The sequence below is a fragment of the Dicentrarchus labrax genome, unplaced genomic scaffold, assembly GCF_905237075.1.
Source record: "Dicentrarchus labrax unplaced genomic scaffold, dlabrax2021, whole genome shotgun sequence".
In the NCBI taxonomy this organism is placed as follows: domain Eukaryota; kingdom Metazoa; phylum Chordata; class Actinopteri; family Moronidae; genus Dicentrarchus; species Dicentrarchus labrax.
The window spans coordinates 1,399,872-1,423,929 of NW_026136711.1; the positions used below are offsets into that span (position 1 = coordinate 1,399,872).

The 24,058-nt window shown below is 40.9% G+C and overlaps 1 protein-coding gene across 3 annotated transcripts in view; it reads left to right on the forward strand.

The window, feature by feature from the left end:
* pcbp4 (poly(rC) binding protein 4) overlaps positions 1-24,058 on the forward strand; it is a 147,258-nt gene that overhangs the window by 100,420 nt on the left and 22,780 nt on the right. For 2 of the 3 annotated variants that reach the window (XM_051415341.1, XM_051415344.1), the window contains 8 exons: positions 128-259; positions 1,120-1,248; positions 3,523-3,597; positions 8,477-8,548; positions 19,030-19,071; positions 19,174-19,252; positions 22,386-22,442; positions 22,568-22,623. In XM_051415341.1, coding sequence (XP_051271301.1) covers positions 128-259; positions 1,120-1,248; positions 3,523-3,597; positions 8,477-8,548; positions 19,030-19,071; positions 19,174-19,252; positions 22,386-22,442; positions 22,568-22,623 — 642 coding nt within the window. The remainder of the gene's footprint in view (positions 1-127; positions 260-1,119; positions 1,249-3,522; positions 3,598-8,476; positions 8,549-19,029; positions 19,072-19,173; positions 19,253-22,385; positions 22,443-22,567; positions 22,624-24,058) is intronic. The other variant, XM_051415342.1, reaches the window with a different exon arrangement.

Below are 24,058 nucleotides of genomic sequence, written 5' to 3' on the forward strand. Positions count from 1 at the left end.
TGGTAGGCACCGATCAGATCAGATCATAAAGTCCATCTATCTCTCTTTCTCTCTCTCTCTCTCTCCCTCTCCCTCTCTCTCTCTCTCTCTCTCTCTCTCTCTCTCTCTCTCTCTCTCTCTCTCTCAGGACCTGGCAGCCCTGGTAGCCAACGGCACAGTGACCAGCAAACCTCCAGTCACCTTGAGGTTGGTCATCCCTGCCAGCCAGTGTGGCTCTCTCATCGGCAAGGGCGGCTCGAAGATCAAGGAGATCAGAGAGGTGAGTGTAGATTTTACAGCACATTATATGTTGTGGTCCTAACCCTAACCCCCCCCCAGCAGACAGGTAGAATCACTGATGAGCTCCCATATTTAGATCTTTCATGACGAATGTCTTTGACCCCCACTGGATGCTTGTCAAACTGAAACCTTGTGGAATAAATCAAAATATTCCTGGAAAAAAGAAAGCGACCTTTTTAGTGTTTAAAATCCACAGACTGAACAATAATAGGAACAGAAACGCAGTGTCAAATAAGTCCTTGAAAACTTCACAAAGGCTGCCGCTCAGGTAAATCTTATTAAGCTGAATGTTAAATAGCAAACCTGACCATCATGCCGTTATATGCTTGTTTCCATAGTAACATGAGTTAACTAACCAAGGTCTGAAGACATATTAAGTGAATAAATTCCAGATGTATTCAAACTTCAGAATGATTTAATGTGGCGTGGAGGAAGACTCCAGGATATTTGCTAAACACCATAAAACTACGACTAAATTCACTTTCATTCACTCTGACTGGCTGTCTAAACTTGGCTCACTTCATCACCTCTATTAATACATGATCTGACACATGACCTTATGAATTATGAACAAAACCACAAATGTTCATACAGCTCATAATTCCTGTCAGACCTTTCCTGCTCACACAGACTCTTCTTTGTTTCCCCTGCAGCTTTTAGCATCTGACAGCATGTTTTCTGCACAGCTTGACTCGACTTACATTATGTTTTTAGGCAGGCAGAGAATAACTGCTCTGTGTGTGTGTGTGTGTGTGTGTCTGTGTGTGTGTGTGTGTGTGTGTGTGTGTGTGTGTGTGTGTGTGTGTGTGTGTGTGTGTGTGTGTGTGTGTGTGTGCGCAGACGACAGGTGCCCAGGTGCAGGTGGCAGGTGACCTCCTCCCCAACTCCACAGAGAGAGAGGTGACGATATCGGGGAACCAGGACGCCATCATCCAATGTGTGAAACTCATCTGCACTGTAATCCTAGAGGTGTGTATCCACGAGTGAGCAGCCGGGGGGTAGTGTGTGTCCAGTCGTACGTGGATCTTCATCTGGTCGGGCTCACAGAAAAATCTAAGCAACAAATAAATATCTGTTAAATTGGCTGTGAATAAAACAAAGGAGAAATGAGCATCTTCATCCTCATTTCACCCCTCAGTACTGGCAGTTGGTATGACAACAGAAACAGACGGGGTCGGCACTCTGTAATCATAGATCTCAAACTGTTTTATGAAACAACTTTTCGCAGAAATCTTCGTCAGGAAACAAGGGACCAACAATTAAATGTGACTGAACACACACTCCTCAGGCAGAGTCGCAGCTCTGCCCCAAATGTCTTATAACTGCACCAACGCAGCCAAATTAGTTCGAAAGAAAATGGAGCCGTGTTTATTACACCTCATGCTGCTGAGCAGGTAGTGTACAGTGGATTGTTACCGCGAAGTAAAGCTGTGGCCGGACGATTAAACAATGAGCTGAAACTCACTATAAAGCTCTGTAAAGATGAGGGGGGCTGCAGATTCGGGTGCTAATTTTCTGGAGGTTTAAAAGTGATGTTGCAGTTTTAGTTACAGACATTTCATATGATTATATCGCCGCCACAGACAGCCGTGCAAAATTCAGTGACACAAACATGAGCTTCACTCCTCCCTGATACATTTTTTATGATCAAGCCCAATGACAAGCAAGACACAAAGCTTTTTTTCTGATGCAACTTTATGCTAATTATGAAACAACGATGTGAACAGAGCTGCAGAGATTCTTTTATGAATTCACATTCATCCCACAAAAGCACTCACTGAGCTCAGTGAAGATGTCTACCTGTCTGCTCTCAATCACATAAAAGTGTCTTTACGAGATACCGTCCACCTTTCCAATAATCTTCAAAATGGAAACACTGAAATCTATAATTCATGATTGCATTATAATTAATCAGAGGCAGCAGTCATTAAGATGAGCTACGTCTTGGAGATTAGAAGCGGAAACAGTGAAATCAAAGGCTGTGGGAGCTCATTGATATTCCAAGCACCTTAATCTGGGATGAGAAAGGAGGAGTGAAAGAGAGAAAAGAAATAAAATTGCTGACCTTAGCTCAACTCATTCACTTTCAAGTGCTGGTGCAGTCAAAGAGTTTACTCTCCATCCCCAAGTTCCATCCCTCCATTCACACATTCGTCTGTTTGATCCCAGATGAGAAATCTTTTGATCTCCTTGTGCGCTCCGACAGATTGTTGTCTGCCTGTCTTACACCCAGTGCATGCTGGGATAGGAAACATTCTGACCCGTGATCAAGCTTAATGAATAAAAATGTATGTTTCTCGGTTGGCTCAGTCGGTAGAGCTGGCGACCCATATACGGAGTTGCTGCAGTGACCCGGGTTCGAATCCGACCTGCAGCCCTTTGCTGTGTGTCATCCCCTCTCTCTCTACCCACCTTTCCTGTCGATCTTCAGCTGTCCTATCCAATAAAGCCATTAAAAGGCCAAAAAATAACTTAAAATAAATAAAATAATAATGATTGTGTCTGTGAGGTCTTGTTGTCCGTGTGCAGTAGGCCTGTACACTCATCCTGCGTCTCACTCTCTGGTTTTAGATAAACCCTGAGTGTCTCTCAGTCACTTGGCTACTACGTGAATAATGTTTACCGATATAAACAGAGCGAAATGTTAGTTTTTACTGTGCCAAACAGATGTTAGTGGCTGTAGTAATTATCACTCTTGTCTTTTGGGAGTGACGGCTAACTTGACTGTGGAGCTTTGTGCGTCCAGAAGTTACAGTAGAGGGAAACCTACAGCGTCATATTGTGTCATGACTGATCTTTTGATTAAATGTTGTGTTTGGTGACGGATGTGAAATAAGACAGATTTCAGAAAATATTCAGCTAATAAAGTGAAATCCAATCCAGACTTTTAGGTTGTGAGGATGTCTGCGTCTGCAGGGACAGAATGGGTTCTTCTCTGCATCTCACACAAAGTCAGTCACAGATATAGTTCAGGTTTCATCAAAACGGTATCTTTTAATGAGCTCATTGTCATCAACCGCTCCGAAAACGTCTCTCCTAAATATCAGCACAGATACTATGTGAGTCATTTCTTGTGGAAAACAATTTTATTCCAAAAAGTAGAACAAGATATACGTCACTCTGAGAATTGTTGGTCAGTTAGGACTGATTTCTTACTCTGAGACCCTGATTCTTCCTCATGTCTCATTTTCTTTCTGTTTGTTTTCCTTTCTCAATCCTTCTTTAATCCCTTCTTGTCTTTAGTCTCCACCAAAGGGAGCGACTATTCCATACCGACCCAGCCCAACCCCAGGAACTGTGCTGCTGGCAGGAAACCAGGTAAGAGTCACCAGATAAATCCCAACAACAGAGAACTAAACATTAATCAAAGCTGCATTATGTCGGTCCACATGGCTATGAACTTCTGTGTTTTGGATGCTTATGTTCCAGCATAAAGATGTGTTCAGGCCAGGACTCTTGTGTGCGTGGGAACTTTGACCGTGTACAGTCAAGTTACAGCAACTTCCTGTTTCATGGCAAGACATCATAATTGAACGCCACGCCACAGACACACCATTCAACCAAGCCTCAGAAGGTTCACAGTGCAACATCGCAAAGGTCTTTAAATTGCATTGACCCAATTGGAAGTCAGTCCGGTTAACTGGCTAGAAGTAGTTTGTTACAACACCAGTGCAAAAAAATTTTCTACTGATTTTGGTCCATCTGAAACATGTTGTAAGGGTTTCTTCGCTGACATTTTCTAGGGGCCCATTTTGCCACATCCATGCGTACATTTTCACCAGTACTGACATGTGTGCTCAATTTTAGCCCCTTAAAAATGTGATTCGCTGCTCGGGCCCTAATTGTACCATCTCTATATGTTAACGAAGTTAAATCAGCAGGCTACACGATGGCAAATAAATGATGGATTAAGTATACGGATTTGCACAGGAACTCTGATGAAAAGAAAAGGGGGGAAGAAGACAACAGTGTGATAGTTAAGTGGAAGAATAAAGGGAAAGATGGATGGAAACATTAAAAAGGAGGTTTATGGAGAATGGGAGGAGGGCAGCAGGAGGAAGGGATGCTGGGGAGGCACGGGTGGACGGATTAATGGGTCGGATAGATGTGTGGATGGAGGGGATTCTAAGGAGGCAAGAAGCAATGATGGATGGATGTAGGGGAGGATTGAGGTGAAGATAGAGGAACGGACGGATGAATGAGCCGATACATAATTTATTGTCAAAGAATTTGCTTTAGTTTGCAATTTGCATCTTATAGAAAATGCCCACTTGGTTGCTTTGCCTTTTATTGACACACAACACACACACACACACACACACACACACACACACACACACACACACACACACACTTGTTAAACGTCTCTTTGGTAGGTGTCATGCATTGTGAAAGGCAGCTCCTGTCACTGAGCAAACCAATAGGATACAAATGAGGCTTTTTCATGTTTATTCATTACAAATCATTACAGTTTGTGTGTGTGTGGATGTTAGAGAGGTAATGATGGTTTGTGTGTGACTGTGTGTGTGTGTGTGTGTGTGTGTGTGTGTGTGTGTGTGTTCACCAGCTGTGATATTATCATCATCTTCAGCATGAATATGCAGCAGAGTATGCCTTGGTTTCGTTATAATCGACCCTTCCTAAGTCCCGCCCCTTTTTGCTTTGTTCTCCAATAACAGTTGAGCAAGTCTCAACTTTCTCCTTTCCCTTACGCACATTTACAAATCCTACTACGGTGATGGCTTTACTCTGACTCCCCATGCCTAAACCTAACCAACCATAACCAACCCAACCAACAAAGGCAACAAGTATAGCCAATTAGAGGCACGGAGGCTGATGAATTTGTATTTTTTTGCATTTAGTTTGGTAATTGTCTTGCTTGTCAGCCCCTTTCTGTCAGTGTGTGCTAAATAAACTGTCTGCTTTCTCACTATTTCATTCTGCCGTGGTCCGACCTCCAGCTGCTGTGACAGTTTGTCAGTATAATCATATTAACTCCTATTTCTGTTGATTACAATGTCCACTGGGGCTGTTCAGAGCTGAAGCTGATTATACCAGTAACTGATTTTAATATATTGCCGTATGGCATTGATTTAGGTTATTAGATGATATGATTGAAGTAATATAGTCAAGAATGGAAAAGAAAATCAAGATTGCCTTTGTTTACATCAATTTACAACCTTATTGAGCTAAATAATTCCTAGACTGTTTCTCCAAGATCCCAGTGGCCTGAAGCAACCTTTCAGTCTTTCTTCCTGGGGCTAGGAGATAGAAACGATATAAACACTCATCACAATAGAACATTTTCTGCTGCACCGCTTAACAAAGGATTAATAACCCAATCACAGCACGGAAATGAAGCTGTTTCTAAATAATCATGGCAATCTTCGAGGAACAGACAGCACCTACATCAAAGCTGAGCTAAACACACCACATGCTAATGTTTTGGCATTAAAAGTCACTTAGTTAGACGGAGGAGACGGGCGGTTAAAGGTTTCACTTATTGAAACATCTGAAGATCTAATCAATGCCAGAACATTGGATCATTGTTTTAGATGATCTGCCTGTAAGACTCCTTTGACTTTTCCTGTAGCGCCACCACAAAGATTACAACGATGTGTTCTAATTTGATCACCAGCTGTTTTAAAGTGGAGGAGGAAGCGTGCATATAGATCCCGCAGTGTCGCTGTAGTCACTGACAGGAAGGTAGACTGCATCTATTTCTAAAAAAGAACCCAAGTTTCAGCCTCAACGTGCGTTCTGAAGGCATCTTTTCATCAATAAATACCACCAAGTACTTGTAGGATGTTCTTGGATATGAACTGGTACTTCTTCCCCTGATCTAAAGTTGTCTGCGAGTTAAACTGGGGCTGAATTTTGACCATCCAAATATACTGATCTGGTTTGGCCCCAATTAGCCCTTTCCTCACAAGTATTACCAAAGTCAAAAGTCCTGAATCTTTAACGATTCTTCCCTGTAGGTTTTACAAAGTACCTTGAGCTCTGAGAAGTTTTCATGGATGGAAACTCTGATGCTTAATTGGTTGAATCTTGCTGTGTGCACTCAGCCTGAGCGGTGCATCGGAGCTTAGCGGTATGCAGGTTGTCATTCGGTCAGTTCGAGCTGCGGATGATTTTCCCTGAGAGAGTGGCACAACTGAGATCTGTCTGTCCTTGGTCACACATCGTTGGACTGTAACAGAGATTGTTTGGAGATTGAATACTACCAGGCTCTGAGGTGTCACTGTCGTCAACAGTGGATAACTGTCCTGAATACTGAGGACATGTAATAATGGAGCTTTGGCTTAGTTCCTGTTTCAGCAGCCTCAGAACTTATAAAATCATCCTCATGTCATTGAAAAGTAATCAATACTACACTAAAGAAAATTCAATAAAACAAGGTCACTTTTAACTTCATGGTGCATCACAAAGTCTCTGGCAGTAATGTGTGTGTGTGTGTGTGTGTGTGTGTGTGTGTGTGTGTGTGTGTGTGTGTGTGTGTGTGTGTGTGTGTGTGTGTGTGTGTGTATGTGTGTGTGTGTGTGTGTGTGTGTCATTGCTCAGCTTGATTCCAGATAATTTCAAAAGCTCAAGATAGAAATCTTGGTGCCTGAATAGATTTAGGTCTGAGCATAAGCCGCCACATCAAAGCAACAAATAAATCAGCATTTTATCACCTCAAACAGAAAGAATGAAAGAATCTCATGTCCAGATAATTAGATTTAGAGAAACTATTGTAACGTTCTCTTCTCTAGTCTTCCCAAACCTTTAGACAAATGCAGCACATTCAGGACACCCTTTAACAAGAACCTCCGGTTCTTCTGTACACTGCCTTCCAGTTAGCTACAGAATAGATTTAAAGTGCTGCTGCTGCTTCATGAATCACTTACAAGATACATTTTCAGCTCTTTAGGAAGCCGGTCTCACTCCCAACTCGTCAATGACTGCAGCTTATTCAGTGGCTCTTCGCTCTAAAATATGAAGCTGTAGGTATCACAGTGCCCTGAGTGCTGCTCGTTCTATGACTCTAAGGGATTCCTACAGTGTCATACTTTGAAGCGAAGCGGAGGGCCACTGACCAAACGGCAGTATTTGTCGAGATGGGGGTGAGACCGCGTTGAGACGGATGGAAACAACCTCCTGATGATCTTAAATGTGCCTTAACTTCATACTGTTAAATCATTTTAAACTCTCCTCACTCCCCAACGGTCGAATGGTTAAGTCCTGTCAATCTATCAACTGTCCAATAAAGATGAAAATGCAAATTTTTTTTTTTAAATGTTGTTTCAATGCACCTCTTCTAATGTAAAGCCTTTGAATTCCCTTCTGTGTTTGAGAGGCGCCTCATAAGAGAGTGTCTATATCTGTCCAATTTATGGGGAAAAGACAGTGGGATCAGAACTCTAAACAGAACCATCCTGACATGGCCACTGTATCCCTGAGACTCTGGTTGGGTTAACTCGGTGCTGCACCAGCTCCACCTATCCCACTGTGTGACTATTTCCCCTCAGGGATCAATAAACTATTCTTTCATTTCTGTTCTGTTCTCGCTCATCTTCTCATCTGCTAATAAACAGGAAACTAAATGAACTTCTTATCTATTTTGGATTATTGGATTTGACTTAGGCTGCCTCATAATACTACAAAGTAGCAAGAGCAGCAAAAGTGCAAAAAATAAATTAATAAATGAATAATTTTAGCATTTATTGGATGATTTTCATGAACTTTAAGCTGTAAAATGTTCACATCTGTAGTTGGGATCATTACATATAATATATAATAATGTAAGTTCAGGATTTTCTCAGATCTACCAGAAAGTAAGAATGAGTTAAACCAGAGGGGTGTTTAATACACACATGTCGGGCAGGAAATTGCAGCATGACCTGCTGTCAGTCAGTAGAATTTGATTTCCGCATGTGTGTCGGTGTCACGGATGATGATGCAGGATGCGTAGTCAGTAAATTAACCTGTCAGTCTGTAGAAGTTGTCTGTAAGAAGTCAGCGTGAACATGAACCAGACCAGAACTACCAGTGGATCCAGAGGAATAAAACTACAGGTGTGAAAGTGCCCTAAGAGTAGCACTCTGATTCATAAATAGATGCGATAAATGATGTGTTTTACTGGACTGTTGTGCAGTGACAAGGTTTTTGATGAGCTCTAACTGTAGTGTTGACTCTGCTTGTGTCCCGGCTGAAGGTGTTCGAGGCGTCAGATTTTGGCTCTCACCCCCTGTTCTCAGTGGCACAGGGAGGAGTGGACCTGCAGCAAGTGAGTATGGCCGCCTGGGGGCACGGGGCGAGGGTCAAAGGTCACATCATTTCTGTCTTTATTCATCTACTAACAAGCTGCATTGACCAAAGATATAAAATCACATATAGAGATTTTTAAAAAATGTTACCTTTATGTATGTTTTCAATTAAACGACTGCCTTAAATCCTAAACCTAAATTAAGAAATATCCCATTTATCGTCATTTTCACATCACAGGCCTTAAATTCTCAAGACAGCCCCATACTCAAATAAATTGATCTTTATTTCATTTTGGAAGAAATCTCTTCACATGTTGCCTTGAGCTGTGCAGGTAAACTTCCTTCAGCCTGGGAAGGAGACAAAGGACCTGAATTCAATCACACTGCTATTGTGCTGTGAATTCACACACCGCTGCAGCCGGCAATGACATCGTAAAAACAGATGGTCAGAGTGGTCAAGGATCCCAGATTAACACCTCTGCACAGAGAGGCTCAGTAAATATGACACTGCTTCTTCATGTGAAAAGCTAAAAAATACAGGGACGTGACCAAGGTTGAGTAAAGATGAAGGCCCTGGAGCGAACACTTAGAGATAGAAAGAAAAAGGAAGGAAGGTGATGGAAAAATACAAGATGGAGAGGGAGGAAATAAAAGTGAGAGATACAAGAAAGAAAATGAAGGAGAAAAGGAAGAGAAAACAGATTGAAGAATATCTTCAGCCGCATCGGTTTTATTCCGCCTGCTGAGATTAATGGCTGTTAAAAGCAGAGAGAAGTCAGCCGCCACACACTCGATACCTCAACCCTAGCAGGAAGGATTATTACCATTTCCTCATGCGATGTCTGACTGGTCTGAAAGCAGCCTGAAGACCAAGTGAAAATGGAGTAGATGTCTTCTTGTAAAACATCCATCTACAATAATTGCAAGATTGAACTGGGAGATATTCTGTGCTGAGATTTGAGGTACAAGAGGGAGCTCCCACCGAGCACATTGTGCTCAGATGGTCTCAACACGTCTGCACACGGTGCTAATGATTCCTGTACAGCGCAGCGAGCGGGGCCGCTATCAATAGTAGAATCATAGTATTATCATTTTAATGCTTATATTACTTTAATAATGCGCTTCAGAGCTGTGTGGCTGCTTTGTGATGGTTAAAGAGGAACTTAAGATGAGCTGTACACATACATAGATTATTGCTGGTATGTGATGTTAATACAGCTACAGCACATCACTGTGGAGAATATAAGATTTATTCCTCTTCAGTGGCAGTGAACACAACACAACAATAACTATCAGAGCTGACAACCAGCAGGGCTACCACTACAGACCAGGGGGACTCCCCCTCCCCTAAACAGCAGTGGCTAGTAGTCTAGCCTCTGCTAGCTAGGCTAGCTATGGATTCCTATATAATAATTTATGATTATTAGGTTCAAATATGTGATGCAACTTGAGACATTTTCTTTTCTTCTTTTGTGTAAAGTAAAGATTGCTGAGGCAACAAATCTTGGTTAGTGTTAGGAAAATATAATGGTTTAGGTTACCCACATGTTAGAATAACGTTCTGGCAGGAATCTTCTCCCAGTTGTGTGAGCCTCCTGGCGCCTGGCCCGTCGTAGCGTTTGGGACCTAAATGTGCTTTTAGTGACTGTAAAAGCTCCACTGGACCTTCTGTGTTTGACACGGAGAGTCCAACAGTAGCTGCTCATGACTGCCAGCACAGCAGGAATACACGACGCTATCCAAGCTTCTGTGTTCGGTGATCAGTGTCCCCCCGTGTCCCCCCACCCCCGCAGGGTCTAACAGATGTTTGCACCCCCACCCACCACCCTGTCCTTTGATGCATGTTTTGAATATGCTGTGATGCATTTTTGAATATGCTGAGAGTGAGGGTCCTCGCAGGATATAAGGGTGTTTTTACTCTTTTTTTCTGAATTGCACCTGCACCAAGAAACAGGCAGATTTTATTTGTCATTAATCTCTGCAGGTTGTGCTGGAGCTGTTTTAGGACAGTGTGATGAATTGTCTGTGTGCTGGCAGTACATCACAGTGTAGGTCAGGTCAGGTTCATGCAGTTATGTTAAATCTACTCTTGTGGCTTTTAGACATTTGTTTTCCTCTAGAGAAACACACTTGACAAAATGATTACCTGCTTTGTCAACTGTTTTTTTTGGACTTCTTTATCTGAAAGACATAATTTATCAGATATCTTCCTTTTTGAGTTTCATAATAATCATCCATTTCACAATGTCTCTTTTGTGTTTATAAATGAAACCTGTCATTTTATCAGAACTTCAAACACATTTGAATTGAATGAAATTGACTCTGCTACTACTGGAATCCCCCCCTTAACTCTGCAAATACTGCTGCACAAATAGCGTTCATGTCAAGGGCAAGGCAGGGTGTTTAGATCAGACCATCTATAACTGAATGGTCTGAAGTCAGTTGTCAACAGCTAGTGTGTCACTGTCATTAGCTGAGTGTCCTTCAACGAGCCACCGAACCCACAATCAGTGCTTCCATTTATTTCAAGTCAACGGAGGGTCCTCGGGTCAAACTCCTTGTGCATTTAAATACTTTTCATCAAGCTGCAGAGAGTGGTCATCATTTCATGGCCTCATACAAAATATAAATATCCCTGTTCAAATCCATGCTCCTCATTACAACATTCTGCTTTTCCTGTCTTCTACCTTTGCCGAAGAAAATGATGGTGTGATGGTTTGTCACTGCTAACTAATATTAGCCCTATCGCAGCGAGGCTAAACTGGGAAGGCATTTGATCGACAGCACAGAAAAACACAACACTTTGTGATAAGAGTGAAGATTTGGACTGAAGTGACAAACTGAATGATCAGGATACTTTGTTTTAGCTGAATTACTCATTTATATGTTTGATTTTTATGTCATTGCACATTCACTTACTTTATATTTTGAAACTCTCTCAAATGTTAATCTTGACTTTTTATTATCTGCTTGTGGGCAATAAATTATGGTTTATGGTTGAGGAAGTAAAACCATGTGGTTAAGGTTATAGAAAGATCGAGGTCACGCTATAATAACAGAAAAGGTTGTTAAGCGTTGAGGTGGGATGTGAACGCAGGATGCTGGTGTTGTCAATCATATCAACCATTCCAGATGTACTGTAGCTATTTTAGAGAGCACATTGCTAACATACAGTTTCAACTAATTACCACAGAATCTAAATAAAAATAGATAACGTTTACAATCATTTGAAAGTAAAAGAATAGGGATGGGAATCGAGAACTGGTCCCATTTGACGATCCATCAGAATCATATCCCTCCGAGCTTATCGAATACATTTACACTGCAAAACAATGACGTCAAACTCTCGTGTCTACACTGCGGTAAACTTGCAACAAGAAGGAGTCATGGCAGAGAAGTTGAAAGTGGTAGGTGCCGGACTCCTAGGCCTTTATTCCACAAACAATCTGACCAATAAGCAGAATTATTAAAGGTATTGGGTGTCATATGGGTTATAATAGAGTTAGATGACAGCCCACTACATCTCAAACAGAAAGGGTACCGTTGTGTCTGTATGTAAAGGGACATGACAAAGCGTTGGTATTTGACTCTCTGGGAATGAAAATGTACTGGCTGTATTCTACATGACACCGGCGGCGTGTGTATTAAATGCTTTGGCGTGATACCGGCTTGAATTAAGAGGCAAAACTCAACAAGCTGACTGACCTGGAGACAGATTCACACTGGCAGAGACTCACACGGAAAGGTTAACATCAAGAACCTGACTGACTTTAATGCAGGTAAACTGTATGTGTTAAGAGACACATGACCGGACAAAGCAGACAGATTGACAGAGTGACTTACAGACAGACTAGAGGAGGAGCACTTTCATCCATCACGCTGACAGCTCCGTGTGCTCGAGAACTTTAGCCAATTTGTGTGTGTGTGTGTGTGTGTGTGTGTGTGTGTGTGTGTGTGTGTGTGTGTGCGTGTGCAACACTGTTTGCCAGGCACAGGGCCTTGGGAGTGTCAGTTAAAACAGCAGTAACACTAGCTAATGGAGGCTCTACGGGACTGATGGGAGGAGAGAGGGAGGGAGGAAGTGACAGGCAGAGACCAAAGAAGAGAGGGAGAGTCTGGGGGAGGAATAAGCTCTCCACTTGTGGCAGTCGATCTGTCCTCCAACCATAGCTGCTGCTATCTATGGGTGGAAAGGAAATATGTGAGATGTACAATTTTGTTCAAATGTAAGTAAATTGTTCCCTAGGGTTATTTAATTCCATATTTAAGCTGCTACAACTTGACAAACCTTTTCCACTGCAGAACAATACAAATGTTATCAGTGCGACAATGCACATAGATTACCAAGGCCATTACCTTTAATAGACATTGTCAATGACGTTCCAGTTTCATTGACAGAAAGAAAGAATTCATTTAATTTTAATCTCTTAAATTCCAGGAGTGAAGTAGCTCTCCAATTTGAGCAAGAATTTGTCCTCAAAATGAAATAATTTTTAACTGCCGAACTAGAACGAGACATACAGAAGTTTTTTCTGATCTGACTTCTCTATCAGCAGGATGACATCGTGTGTCCGTTCTTCCAATCACTGTTAATCACTAAAATCAATAAAATGAATCTGATGTGACAACAGTAAAGGTTTGGTTTAGGTACAAAACCAACTTTTGGGTAAGAATAAGTTACGGTTAGGTTCATCTCCATGGTTACAATAGTAAGACTGGGTTAAGGCTTGTGAATAATGTTTGTCGGGTTTAAAACAACCAACGTTGAATGTTGGTTGGGAACAGGAAACAAATTGTTGTGTCTCGTGTTAAAGGTTGTAACACTTCATGTCGCACCAGCATCTCAGACCAAAACGATGGGACAGAAATGGAATAAAACTGTCCACTGTTCGGCTCCGATTGTTATTCTAAGTGTGACGTTATGGAAAGCCTACAGAGACAGACCTTTAGTTTGACCAGAAACAGCTGTATTATCACTCACCACTACTACCGTATCATCATAGCCTTGTAACTTCATTAAAACACAGACAGAAACTAACTCAAACTGGGGGGAGATATGGATGAAGATGGGGAAGATAAGATAAAAAGTGGAGGACAGACAGAAATAGGACAAGAAAGACAAGAAAAAGAAAAAAGGTTGTGATGAAACGAGGGCAACATGGAGGGCAAAGTGACAGATATTGGGATGGAGGGAAGGTTGGTGCAGAGTTAAGTGGCTATGCGAGGCGATTAATGCTTTTTATTCATTATTTAGGTTACAGCCATGTGGAGGGGAAGTAAGGAGGGAGGGAGGGAGGGAGGGAGTAATGGAGAGAGAAAAAAGAAATGAGGATTCATCTATTTGCGAGTACTCTCTGGTAAAATCACTCATTTGCTTTCTGTTGACAGACTCATCTGCAGCTCTCAGAGACATTTCTGGGATTTAACATTAATCTTTATTTCAAGATTAGCTGTGAGGATTTCTTATTGATATCATCAGCTGGACACATATAACACTGACAGACATCACATACATTTGAGAGTTAGGGAATGCAAGTAAACAACCCGATGAGTAAAAGTTTTAAGGAGTAAATTAGTAAGTAAGAAGATAAGTAAGTGGGTAAGTATTTAAAAAATGGATTAGATATGATGAAGCACAGATGTAAATAGTGTGTGTATAGATCGAATTAGGAACATTTTCTTGAATCTTTTAACTCAGGTTGTTATTGTCAGTTTCTGACAGCATTATGGAAAGGATCCCTACAGAGATAGACCTTTAGTTTAACCACACACAGCCGTAATATCACTATCACTCTCCACAAACTAATTTTACCTCGCATATTATTGTAGTTAATAATTTATTTCAAAGTGGACAATGAATGAATCCTCTGTTAGTCTTTCCACTGTTCCAACAATCACCAACTCTGGTTTGGTTGAAATAAATCCTCACTTCACCAACGTGGATGAGAAAATAGCAGCATAACTGGTTGCTATGGCTACCATGTAATGTAACATAAAGTCAGTCCAGTAAAGGTTGTTTTTTCCACTGACAGGCTCAGATTGTGTCTGACAACATTATGGAAAGGATCCGATTTGTGTCAATAACAATATGACCAAAAAGATTCGTATTTTCCCACCTTTAAACCTCCTGTTTCATTAAACCTGTAGATGTAGGATGTGTATACATCTCAATAGAAAACAATGAAATGGAGAGAGACGATTTCTAATAACTTCTAGTATAGACCAGAATACTGATATGTTTGTAACATAAACACATACAGATACAGCTATTAGCTTTGTGTTCCGCCTGTAGCACCACCTGTCTGGTGGTAAAAGGGAGTTTTTCTATATCTTTTGTTCACATTTTCAGGATTTAAAAGAGTAATGATTTCAGCTGCCTTCCATTGGTTGCTCAGAAGTGCCTGCACACCTCTTCTCTGTCCCATGCTGTATTAGGAAACTGATGAATATTTATGAGAGAGTCATGCATTGATAATTAATAACTGTTTTCATAACATTTGATTTGAAAGGGTCATTATCATGCTTGATGTTGGGCGCCGCCGACCGTCATTAATACTGCAGAACAGACGTTCCTGAAGGCCGAATGGATTAATTATAACATCCAGACGACCAAACAGCTGTAATGCCTTTTAAAAGTGTGCACAGTTTAACAGTTATGTGATTATTCAAAATATAATTATAATTTTTTATATGATTTATAAAATAACTGTTCCCAACCATTTAGCGAAACAAAATCTCAACCACAAAGTAGAAATTAGGACGGCGTGTTGTACTTATCCTGACAGTTTGGAGTTTTAGACTCTAAAAACCAAAATGCACAAAATGGCATATAACTAGATTTTAAACAGAGCCAAGAGGAGGTGCAGAAGTCTCACTTCTTCTTACTCTTAAATTATGCTGAAATATGCCTAATGACTCCAATAAATAAACTGCCTACCACAGCTTTATATAAAATAGGTAATACTAGTGAATTGACCATTACGTTTTATAATGTCTACAACAGTGTGACAATATGAACACGTCTCTCAAATACTAAAGCTCTTCAGTAAATAAAGACACACTATTACCTGTTTTGACCAGGCTGAGGCATCCATAAGACCTTGTTGTGTATCTTGTGTGTATGCATTGAGAAGCATGATGGTTTAGAACATTAATACAGCAGCAAACAACTATTATCTATGTAGTGGAGTCATGGTGTCTCTCTCCCTCTGCCTGTGTTGTATCGCAGCCTCTCTGTGGTTTGTTTCCATAGCCGGTCTGCTCCGACTGAAACTGCTGTTTTTATCATCTACGTCGGTGAATTAAGGATTTATTTCCACCAAACCAGAGTTGGTGATTGTTGGAAACACTAACAGAGACGCTTTTAATGAGTTTTATTCTGTTTCTGTCCACTTTGAATGAAGTTACGATGTGAGGTAAAATTAGAGCTTTTTGTCTCTGGAGTCTGGTGGAGAGTGTTATCCATATCAGGTTCTGGTTAAACTAAAGGTCTATCTCTGTAGGGATCCTTTCCATAATGCTGTCAGACACTGACAATAACAACCTGAGTCTGTCAGTGGCAGAAACTACTACTGTTAGTGGAACAAACAACAACTACTGTTAGTGGAACAAACAACAACTACTGTTAGTGGAACAAACAACGACTACTGTTAGTGGAACAAACAACAAAAAAACACTTAGGAACAAACAAACACGTAGTGGAACAAAAACACACGTAGGGAACAAACAACGCAACGTTAGGGAACAAACAACAACACTTAGGGAACAAACAACACACGTTAGTGGAACAAACAACACTTTAGTGGAACAAACAACAACGTTAGTGAACAAACAACAACTACTGTTAGTGGAACAAACAACAACTACTGTTAGTGGAACAAACAACTACTGTTAGTGGAACAAACAACAACTACTGTTAGTGGAACAAACAACAACTACTGTTAGTGGAACAAACAACAACTACTGTTAGTGGAACAAACAACAACTACTGTTAGTGGATGCACTTTGATGGACAGATTTGTCCCCAAGGATTAACGTTAGCTTACGCTGTGGTCATTGCAGCCCTTTTCATGAATATGTTCACGTCTAACTCAGAAATGTAAAGGTTTAATTTGACCAAACCAGCGTTGGTGATTGTTGGAAAGACTTACAAAGACGGTTTCGGTGAGTTTTTTGTTTCTGTTCGTTGTTTTGGTCGGAGATGCTGGTGCTCTCGTGCGACATCCAGTGGCGGATGAGTTTTGTATTTATAACCTTTAAGAAAGTTTATGAAACCGTTTTACTCGTCAGATCCGTGATTTTGAGAATGTATGTCCAGTAAGAGCTGATTCCCTTCTCCTAGAAATACTGGCCCACAATGCTGGAGCTGCTGCTGCCTGCTGCATCTTTGATGATGTGTGCTGCATTAAGCCACCAATGAATATTTATATTATAATATTATTATACATTTTTTGTGTTCGGGCCTGCATGGACCGTTTGGATTCCGGCATGCAATGTAGTCGTTCAGGTTTGTCAGCGTGTATAAACATTTACCGGTGTATCTACAGATCAACGAGGCCATGAAGCACAGCCAGGTCGATTACTCTTGTTGTACCTTTCAGACGCCTTCTTTCTTTTTTTGTTCTGGTTGGAGCTCTTTTCAGCAAACAGCCTTTTCTCCAAATCCCTGAGTTAGCAACAGGAGTCAAAAGTTCAGCAGCAGTTGCAGTGCAGTCTGCGTCAAGGATAAAAACTCTGAATTCTGTTATGTAAGGTGTGGTGAACCTCAGGGAGACACACAAATGCACCAAATAGCTCTCTAATGCACCAAGTCCTTTGCATGAATGCACACGTTTGTCCCCCTCCCTCCCTACACACACACACACACACACACACACACACACACACACCTAACCTCAGCCTGTCTCTTGCATTGCCTATGGAAGTGTTCATTCTCTTTGAAGTTCAGTTTGGGATTTGGGACGGCCTCTAAAAACTCTTTAAATCATGATCTTGGAGAGATAAACAGAGACACTCTAACAAGGAGATACAGCGAGGAGTCACAGGAGATTCGGATGATCGAGTGAAAGTCGTTTTACTGTAGTCTTTTTAGTGACTCGTATAGTGTGCTACCGTAAGTAGAGCATTGGGAAGGATTAATCCTGATCATATTATAACAAAGAAGGTACTTCCTCATATATTCAATGTGCAGAGATGGGCTTTGAGCTTGTGCAAGGATTAAACTTTTACTCTTTACCAGTACTTAGTACCAGCACTTCTGACTTGTGTCCACATGGGTTCCCTTCTTGCTGGTGAATTACTCCTAAACACCAGCGTAAGTGTGTCTCTGTGTAAACACACAGCCAAACTAACATGCTAAGAAAGCAGCACTGGAAATGCCTGTGTTGAAAAGGAGCAGAAAAAGAATTAGGGTTAGGGTTGTGCTAAATTAGGTTACCGCCCATTTTTGTGATTCCATTCATGCACTTACTGGGCGAGTGCAAGTAAATGTTCCCAAAACCACAGTTAAGTTTTGATTTCCATCAAACCCAGGCAGGTCAGACACTCACAATAACACGAGTATAATTCCACTGGACGATGAGACGGAGTTCATGATGGAAGCAGACTGCATTGTTGAGATGGAACTGGTAGAAGTCTCAAAAAGTCTGAGGCAATGATTCCATAGACTTACTTTAACAATACACTGGACAGTCCTTGTGTTCTTGTCTTTTAAATTGGAGTTTATTTATACTTTTACGTGATACAGTAAATATCAGCTACTTTAAGACTTTTACTCAAGTAATATTCTAATAGATGACTTTAACTTCTACCAAGTCAAAAAAGTCATTTTCTGGCAAGATTATCTGCACTTTTACTCAAGTGTGGCTTTCAGGTACTTCATCCATCACTGTATATATGTGCTTTGTTTTATGATCTCCGAAGATCTTGGGAAATGTCATCATTTTTCATCACACTGCATTGAGCGATCACATTGCAGTATCTATATTAAAAATCTAGAGGGATAAAATAATGTGTGACAGGTACAGGCAGAGGTGCAGCTTCTGATTCAGACATAAAGTCAGAGGTTCAAACAACTGTGAAAATATACATCAACCTTGGTTATTTCTAAATGAATGGCAGTCTAATAAAAAAGATGTGTTTTTGTTTATACACTAATGCCACATAAAATCACATTTACTTTTCAGAGACTGGATATCGTAGATAAATGTTGTATGTCCTTTACTGCCTTATATCTGATTGATGTTCAATGAGAGCATGTTTTTAAAATATATAATAATACAGATTATTGTTTTTTGTGCCCAAGACGTGTATAAAGGTTTGCAGTATTTTTACAGCCCTGAGTATCTGCAGTCCTCTCACACTGCAGGCACAGCCTCCACCAATCGGAGGGAGGGCAGCAGCCTCTCTGTTGCCTGAGAGCTGAAAATAAATAAATATATTATAAGATCACATGTAGACCTTGACTTTAGTGACACTTTTGTTCTGTGTTTTTCTCTCTCAGACGTACGCAGTACAGAGTCACTACGGCATTCCACATTCAGAGGTAACAAGAAACTGACAGAGACTTTTTATTATTTAGACGATGTGTTCTGAGACTAAATTATGCTAATTGTCATTTATATTCACTTCTCTGTTCCTCCCTCAGTTAGCAAAGCTCCACCAGTTGTCAATGCATCAACAAGGTCTGGCCCCCATCAACCAATCAGCTACACAAGTTCTACCTGGTATGTACACACACACACACACACACACACACACACACACACACACACACACACACACACACACACACACACACACACACACACACACACACACATTTTTCATGCGCTTGTGGTCAATATTTTTCCATTTTATAAACACTTCGCATTATTACAGATGTATTTTCTTAAATACACCTAACCCACATATACGAGCGGTGGTGAGGAGTCAAGAACATTTACTCAAGTACAAGTTTGAAGTGCTTGTACTTTAAGTGTTTCCATTTTCTGCTACTTTATACTTTTACTGATCTACTTTGCAGATTTAAATGATTAATACAAAATATAGACCAACTAATAATACATTGCTGTGTAGATTATAATAATACATAATTTAAGTAATTAAAATTGTCTCCACCTTTAACAGCAGAGACATTAAAGTGGCATCAATGCATCACTAATTATAATCCAGTAATATATATTATTCTGAAATGGGCCATTCTGCATAATGAGTACTTTTACTTTTGGTACATTAATTTTGAGTATTTTTATTTGCTACTTGTACTTAAACTGATTTAGAGGCAGAGTGCAACCAACTGAATACCACTCGCCTTCCAAACTCGCAAAAAATGTGACAGACCTTATCTAGAGTCAGTGTTTGGTTTGTCCCTTCTGGGCTGCTGTAGAAACATGGCGGTTTAACAGGGTGGACTAAAAACAGCTCATTCTAAGGTAACATTATACACTAATGAAAACATACCTGTGAATATTATATTCAGACAATAGATCCTCCTCACTGTTTCACTCTGGAGCTTTTAAGCTAAAGATCTAAAAACTGCCTCTGAATATAACGTATTTCCTTCAGTCAGTGTCAGTTCACCTGCAGAGCTTCCACCGCCCCCCCGACACACACACACACACTGATCTCTCCAGTATCAGCCATGAGTCTCTTCATCATCTCAGAATAGTGTCCTGTAAATAGTTCCGTTATAAAATCCTCTCCCCTGATTGGCTGCTGACAACGGCGTCAGCCAGAGAGTCGGTCACGCTGGACGTCAGTCACCATCGTCTGGTCAACAGTCCACAGTCCCCTCTGTTTCCACCACATCCGTCAGTCAGCTTTAGAGACCACAAAACGTCAGCCTGAGATGCTTTACGTGTGTGTGTGTGTGTGTGTGTGTGTGTGTGTGTGTGTGTGTGTGTGTGTGTGTGTGTGTGTGTGTGTGTGTGTGTGTGTGTCATACAGTGGAGGTGGGCTCTCTCTGTCTCTTCAGTCTGTAAACATTTCATTTAGAAGTCACCTTGTTGTCAGAGTTCTTCATTCATTTTTGTCCGCTGACACAAAAACTAGTGACTCTGTTTCAACCCCAAAAAATAAATAAACTTTAATTCAAAAACCTTATTTCCATTTCAGAAAGAAGAATGTCGTTACCTCGAGTTTCATCATTCACTGAATCAAAAAACACAGTCGATGTTTGTGAGAATGGATTCATTTTATCCGACATGTTCTGGATTCATCTTTTAAAATGCAGAGTTATTCCTATCCATCACGCCAGCCTCTCATTGTCTGAGGAACTTTTCAAGTACATAATGAGATAGTACATCTTATATAATCATTATTCAAGCCTTGTTCTGCATTTGATTCTGAGCATCCAGCTGGGCATGTTGGGAAGCTCTCGCAAATCAAACGGTGCTGGCTACATCAGTTAGCTACATGCTGGCTCCGCTAATTAACTAAAAGGTGAAAAATTAAAGCTGTAACAATGCAGACGATTGGTTTTCAAGTCAAAGAATATACGTGCATATAGTCAGAACAGTGACCTGTCATACATGCAACCACATTTCCAAAATATAAGAATTAAATCAACATTATGTAAGATTTAGAGCCCACAGTTGCAATCCCACTGTGGTAAACATGGACATTGTTCTACGGTTGTTAGGATTACATTACCTATGATCCAAAACCAGCAAGTCGACAACTTTTCTATCTCAGCCAAACATCAAGTGCAACAACACTCGACACAGCAAATCCAACTGACTAGTCCAACAGCAAGAAGGCCAGCTCGCCGTCTGTCTGCAGCCTGGCCACCAACTTAAAGCCAGTCCCACATTAGTCCGGTCTGAGTGGTTCCTCCGTCGGCCTCGTTGGTCTCTTTGCGTCTGCCGCTGTGTTCAGTACATTTAGCTGCGGTTACTTTAATGCCCACCAGGAAACTAGCCCGGAAAACATTTTCTCCATAAAAATTGATCCAGTTTCACCCATTAAGTGTTACACACTCGTCCCGACCTGGAGCTAAAGGTTATATAAAGCAATAACAGGAGTACAGAGGAACCGTTCACCCTATCACAACGTCATCAGGCATCAACAGGATTCTGAAGCTGATTTTATGATAGCAAATCTAAATAATGAGGCTTTAAAGGACAATATTCCTAATTCCTCATCTAGATGAATATTTTGCTCTCTCTCATAGAAGCACTTTCTGTGAATCCTCCACCTCCTTTAGAGAGGTCAGAGGTTTGTTCAAGTACACTTCAGCAGAGTGGATATTTACTGTAACTAAGTGAACACAGCTTGTGTTACTCTCTCTCTCTCTCTCTGTGGTCTGTTCACATTTTGCAAATGAGTTCTCCCACTGTTCGACAGACATGGCCGCTCCGTCATGTAGTTCTTCAAACAAATGCTAACCGCACGGCAGAGAGACAGAAGAGCAAATTATCATGTGGGGATATGGATGGCTGATTATTCCATTATGTCCCAGGTATAAAACTCATCAGTCGGGGAAGTGCAGATACACACACACACACACACACACACACACAGTAAGGAGCACTGTTGGTTTAGCTCGCAGTGGTCAGACCCCTCCCTGTGGAGAGTGAAGGAAAAGATAGAAAAAAAGGAAGGGAAAGAAGGAACATAAATAAAGGAAAGGAGGAACAGAAAGGAATAAAGAAAATGAGGAAAAAGAAGTCAGGAAGGAAAGATGAAAGAAAGAAAGGAAAAAAGGGAGAAAGAAAAATGATTCTTTAGAAAGAGTAAAACAAATGGTTGGCTCTTTCATTATTCTGAGAGATTCTCTTCTTTCATATTTGTTTATGCCTCTTCATTCAGCCTTACCTCTCTGTTTCTCTTGTCACATTCCTTCTTTCCGTCCTCTAGTTTTGCTGTATGCGTCTCGTCAGCAGCAGCAGCATGAAATCTTAAAATCGGTCATTGGTATGTACTGTATGTGCGCTCGTCTGGTGTATCTGTGTTCTATGTAATAAAATCCATCAAAATTACTCTCTTTCTCCCCCCTGTCCTTCTCCCTCCCTCTCTCTCCCTCTCCCTCTGTCTCACAGGAGGAGTGGACGCCAATTCCCAAACCACGTCTCAGGAGCTCCTCATTCCAAACGATGTAAGTGCAAATCCGAGTCCATCATTCGGACACGCAGAGAAAATGCACCCAGCGTCTTCCACTGTCACTCAGTTGACACAAATGTCATATTAAATTTGTGTCAGAGCCGAAGTCTTCCTTTCATTCCACCTTTTACGTCTACAGGACATCTGCTAGCATTAGTTAACTTAGCGGAAGATCCATCTAAGTGTCTGTTTTTGGAGCAAAATGTAGAATTTAGTGGCATCTAGTGGTGAAGTTGCAGATTGCAACCAACTGAATACCTCTCACTACAGTGGCCGTGAAAGGCTTGTCTAAGGTACTGAAAACACAATTGTTCTTATTTTTAGGTAATTACAGACAAATGAAAACAGATTTTTTTTCCTAAATGTTACACACTGGAGCTTGTGAAAGGCTGTCATGGCTGCCATTAACTCCTGCAATGATAAGCTCTGCCCATGGCTCCTCCCCCATGCTTTGATTGGACAACTGATTGTTTCCATTTTCACCTCCCTGGTATTGGTAGCTGTATGCTGCTCTCTGCTGGACAACACTGAGATTTGATTTGATTTGACAATTCATTCAGTTATTAAAGACAAAAAGCTAAAAAAAACTATAATTTTATTTATGTTCTTGAAAAAAGAAATAGTAAATGCATACAAAAAAAGGAATTACATATAAAAAATTGTGTTTCATTTTCTTTGTTTGATTAGTTTGTTTTAATTTAGGCATTTTAAATCTTCCATAGTCACAAATGCACACCATAAATAAAAATATTATAACCTGCTAGACTTTTTTTTTTTAAACAAAAGACAGCAAGATCATATGTACACGCTTAAAATAATTTTCTGTGTCTCTGTGGAGCCGCAAACGACGCATCGGCCTGTTTATTTCAGGCAGTGAAGCAGACAGTTAACAGTTCAGTGTCACACTCAAGGACGTATGACATTTGATGGACACGTCGACTGTCGTGAGGTCAACGCAGTGACCTTTTGTTCATAAAACAGCCTTTAGCCATCGTGTCTCTCTCCCGCTCCCTCTCCCATCCATCACAGGCAGTAAGTCATTCGGTCAGTGCTCAGCTGTTTAGTGCCTCACCTCCTCTTTGGTTTACACACAACAATGCAGCTCCTTCCAAAACGCTCTTTAAGCATCACAGCAATGTGTACGAGATTCTGTCATATAACTTCTCCTCCACTAATCTGGTTTGCAAATGACATTTAATCATTTTCTTAACTGAGGACTTTCCGCACAATAAACACAAAGTGCTTGCTGAGGTCAATTAAAGCATCAGCAAGCATTAGGGACAAGTGCAAGAGGTAAATACCAACAACATGCTCTTAAATACATAAAAGGCGTGTGGGCCTCTCGTGACGTCACCTATTGTTTTGTGGAGAACTGTTTTAAAGCCTCGTGTTTGGCATTATGGCCGTCGCCATTGTTGTCTTTTTACGTA